This window comes from Humulus lupulus, chromosome 1 (genome assembly GCF_963169125.1).
Source record: "Humulus lupulus chromosome 1, drHumLupu1.1, whole genome shotgun sequence".
Classification (NCBI taxonomy): Eukaryota; Viridiplantae; Streptophyta; class Magnoliopsida; order Rosales; family Cannabaceae; genus Humulus; species Humulus lupulus.
Genome location: NC_084793.1, coordinates 309,276,895 through 309,281,145, shown reverse-complemented (window position 1 = coordinate 309,281,145; position 4,251 = coordinate 309,276,895). Strand labels below are relative to the sequence as shown.

The window sequence follows — 4,251 nt, the reverse complement described above, 5'->3', positions numbered from 1 at the left end:
ATTCAATTATTTATTGGAGTAAAAAATTATTAAAAACATAGTACTAAATATATAAATAAGAAAATATACATATATATATTATATGTAAAAATTTATATATATAAAAAAGGGCCCCTTAGCAAAATGAGCTATTTTTAAAGAGAAATTTATGAAAATAACATATTTTTTTAAAGTAATTTTGCACTCTGGTACTTTTGATAATTTTTTGTAAAATGACCTCTGTCTAAATTCGACCAGTTGTTTAAAATTTTCGACCAATTGTCTAAATTTTTTGACCGGCTGTTTGAATTTTTCAACCACTAGTCTAAATTTTCGACTAGCTGTCTAAATTATGAAATGTCATTTTGCAAAGAATTATTAAAACTAGGCTAGAGTGCAAAATAACTTTAAGAAATAGACCATTTTGCTAAAGGACCCATTTTTTTAAAGTGATTTTGCACTCTGGCCTAATTTTAATAATTCTTTGCAAAATGACCTCTCATAATTTGGATAGCAGCTAGTCGAAAATTCAGACTGGTGGTTGAAAAATTCAAACAGCCGGTCGAAAATTTTAGACAGCTAGTCAAAAAATTTAGACAACTGGTCGGATTTTAGACAGAAACCATTTGTAAAAAATTATAAAAAATAAGCCAGAGTGCAAAATCACTTAAAAAAAAATCATTTTCACTAATTTTTCATAAAAAAATTCAGGAGCACATAACATTAAATTTTTGTGCAAAAATGATCAAATTTAAAAAAGAATAATAAATTACATTGAAGATATATTTACTTAAAAAAAAAAGAGCAGCTGTCCCTTGTTCAAAGCTGGATCTACGAGTACACATACATATGTTGTAACCAGTTTTTTTATACATTGACTCGATCGCAAATTTTATTAGTGAAATACTTTGTGCATTTATGATAATAAGATGTGTTTATTAAATACATTTGTATTATTTATTATTATTATTATTATTATTATCTAATATGATAAGATTCTTCTTATTTTCGTTTTCTTCCAAGTATTTTCTATGTCTTCACTCGGGAGCACATTTTGTTGACTGATATGGTTTTGAGTTTTTGTCAAAACCATATATATATATATATAAATATATATTTATATATATATATCTATATCGTGATGAGCAAGGCAATTACCTCAAAGAATAGTAAAAAGAAAGACGTGAATCAACTTTCTAGTTTATTTTATTAGTGGAATATATATACAAATACATATATTTAGATATTTAGTGTAACATCAAACATATTCATATCTAAGTTTAATTTAAAAAATCAATATTTAGTCAACCTTTGTAGTTTCGAAGCAAAAGTTAGCCAAAATGTATATATATGAATATATCAAACCTTAACTTTTATTTTATTTCTCTTAAATTCAATATTAATTCTATCTTCACTTTTGACTATATATATAGTACTTAGTGTGTTTACTTTAAATTCAATATCAAAGAACTAAGAGTTTATATTTTTTTGGACTCTGTGTTTTGTCTCATTATTTGTTTGGATCTTGTGTTTTGACAAATTTCTTTTTGGACTCTATGTTTTGTGAAACGATTAAAATAGAACCCTAAATCCAATTTTGGTCAATAATTGCTCAACTAAAATCACAAATAATTTACCAAACTAACAATTCAGAACAAAAATAAAATCATTCTGCTTAAAAATTGTGTTGTTATATTAAATTTTTTTTTTATCAAAATTGAGTTTAAGGTTCTATTTTAACTATTTTACAAAACATATGGTCCAAAAAGTAATTTGTCAAAACATATGGTCCAAACAGATAATGAGACAAAACACAAAGACAAAAAATACATAAACCCAAGAACTAATAATAATTAACTTTAGGAAAAAAAAAAAACCACTAACTACGTTATTGTGTACGCATGCACTAAATTTACGTATGCAATTACTTAATAATTAAAAATAATATAATAACAAAACTTTATTGCTTATTATAATCAATATCACTTTGAAACACCCAAGTGAACAATACACCTCATCATATCATATAAATTAATTTATATATATATATAATATTAAAACTAAGGTAAATTATGGAAACCCACATATGCATACACACAAACATATATATATATATATAATGTTATGTCTCTTTGTTATTTATTATTACTTTCTATAGAGAGCAAATCGTTACATGACAAACGTAAAGTTTGACTTGAGAAAATATAAATTGTGTAACAAATTGGGTAATTGACCCCTCCATCACTAATAAAGATTACAAAAGAATCATATAATATTAATCGAACACACTACTATACCAATTAAAAAATAAATTTAACGATAATATGTCATCAAAATATGGTGTTTAACTAATCCAATAAATTAAAGAAAAGTGACCATGACCATCAATCAAGGGTGAGTGCCTGTAACTGAGCTGTGTCCATCACCAGGGCTTGGTCCCGAATCTTTGATTCCTCCAAGGATATCAACATTCGTAAACTTGTGTCCATCACCGGGGCTCGGTCCCGAGTTTTTGATTCCTCCAAGAGTCTTGGCGTTGGTAAATTTATGTCCCCCACCGCCAGAGCTCGGTCCTGAGTTTTTGATTCCTCCAAGAGTCTTGGCATTAGTAAATTTATGTCCCCCACCACCAGAGCTCGGTCCCGAGTTTTTGATTCCTCCTAGAGTTTTGGTGTTGGTAAACTTATGTCCCTCACCAGGGCTTGGACCGTCCTTGATACCTCCAAGGGTCTTGGCATTAGTAAATTTATGTCCCCCACCGCCAGAGCTCGGTCCCGAGTTTTTGATTCCTCCAAGAGTCTTGGCATTGGTAAATTTATGTCCAGCACCACCAGAGCTCGGTCCCGAGTTTTTGATTCCTCCTAGAGTTTTGGTGTTGGTAAACTTATGTCCCTCGCCAGGGCTTGGACCGTCCTTGATACCTCCAAGTGTCTTGGCATTAGCAAATTTATGTCCCTCGCCAGGGCTTGGGCCGGCCTTGATGCCTCCAAGTGTCTTGGCATTACTAGATTTATGTCCCTCACCAGGACTCGGACCAGAGTCTTTGATACCTCCAAGGGTCCGGCCATCTACGAACCTGTTACCATCACCTGGGCTCGGCCCAGATTGCTTAATGGACCCAAGAGAAAGCCCATCAAAGAATCCCACAATCCCTCTACGAACAATATCACTTTTCCAGTCCTTCTTCCCATTCAAGATCCGGGCTTCTGTTCCATTAACGAAGGAGTTGATCAACAGAAGAAATAAGAAGAAAGTAAAGCATCTGGGCAATAAAGTATTCATCATAACAATGTTTGGGAAGTGAGAAAAGAAAGTAATGAGAGAAAATGAGAAAGACCCAGAAAGGAGAAAAAAAGCCAACTTATTTTCTCAAGTGTGTGTGTGTGTGTATGAGTTTGGTTGAAGCAAAGAAAGAGAAGTAAAGAGCTATTTATAACACTTTGTGAGGTATGAGATTATGCTATAGTATGTAGGGGACACAAGGAATTTGTAGATTTTCAAAACGTGAAGAAATTAAATTTTAGAGAAAAGGAAAGATCTAGGAGGGTTCGTATGGAGACTACAAAATGGAAAAAAAAAGAAGAAAAAAACCCATTAATTATGGAGTCCAAGTAAGAAGATTCATAGAAAAATATAATACATTTGATTTTGGAAAACAAGTATTGAATCTATTTAATATTTATTTTATGTAAACAAAAAAAGAATGGAATTGCCGGCGGCTCAAGTGATGGTTGTATAAGTTTGGTTTTGGTGGTGACCGAAGACCATGCGTAAATGAGAGTTTGAATTCCAATAGTAAGAGACGGCAAAAATGTGCCATTGGCATAGTGTGACTTGTTTTTCTCTTTGGGGATTATAAGGCATAAGCAATGACTTGTCAACACCACTGAATTGGGTTATGATGACTATTGGGCCATGTTGGCTTGGCTTGGCTTGGCTTGACTTGAATGCCCTAAAGAAAGATTCTATTTCTATATACTCATTACTACTCATCCCTCTACCCTTTTTCACAATCAATATCTCTATATCTACTTATCCCTAACTTTTAGCTTCCACCTTTTTAGATGCTAAGCTTGAATAGTATTCCATCAATTAGTACACAATTAAGTCTTAAATCAATAGCACACTTTAATATTGTCAATCAAGGTGATGAGTGTTTTAGTTATGTCGAGTTTAAATGATTTTATTCTAATTTTTATGTTGTTGATGTATTGAGCTGGACTCGGTTGTAGCTTAGGCCATCTCCAATCGCAACTTTATTTTATCACATTT

At 31.7% G+C, this 4,251-nt stretch overlaps 1 protein-coding gene across 1 annotated transcript; it reads right to left on the bottom strand.

Annotated features, from left to right (window-relative positions):
* Positions 1–2,088: 2,088 nt before the first annotated feature.
* Positions 2,089–3,503, bottom strand: LOC133812821 (uncharacterized). The gene has a single exon (XM_062246637.1). It carries the CDS (start codon positions 3,262–3,264, stop codon positions 2,368–2,370), a length of 897 nt encoding a protein of 298 aa, XP_062102621.1. The 5' UTR covers positions 3,265–3,503; the 3' UTR covers positions 2,089–2,367.
* Between the last annotated feature and the right edge of the window lie 748 nt (positions 3,504–4,251).

What these genes read in the sequence shown, in the direction of transcription:
- LOC133812821 (XM_062246637.1), bottom strand. Translation starts at nt 3,264, where the DNA reads ATGATGAATACTTTATTGCCCAGATGCTTTACTTTCTTCTTATTTCTT.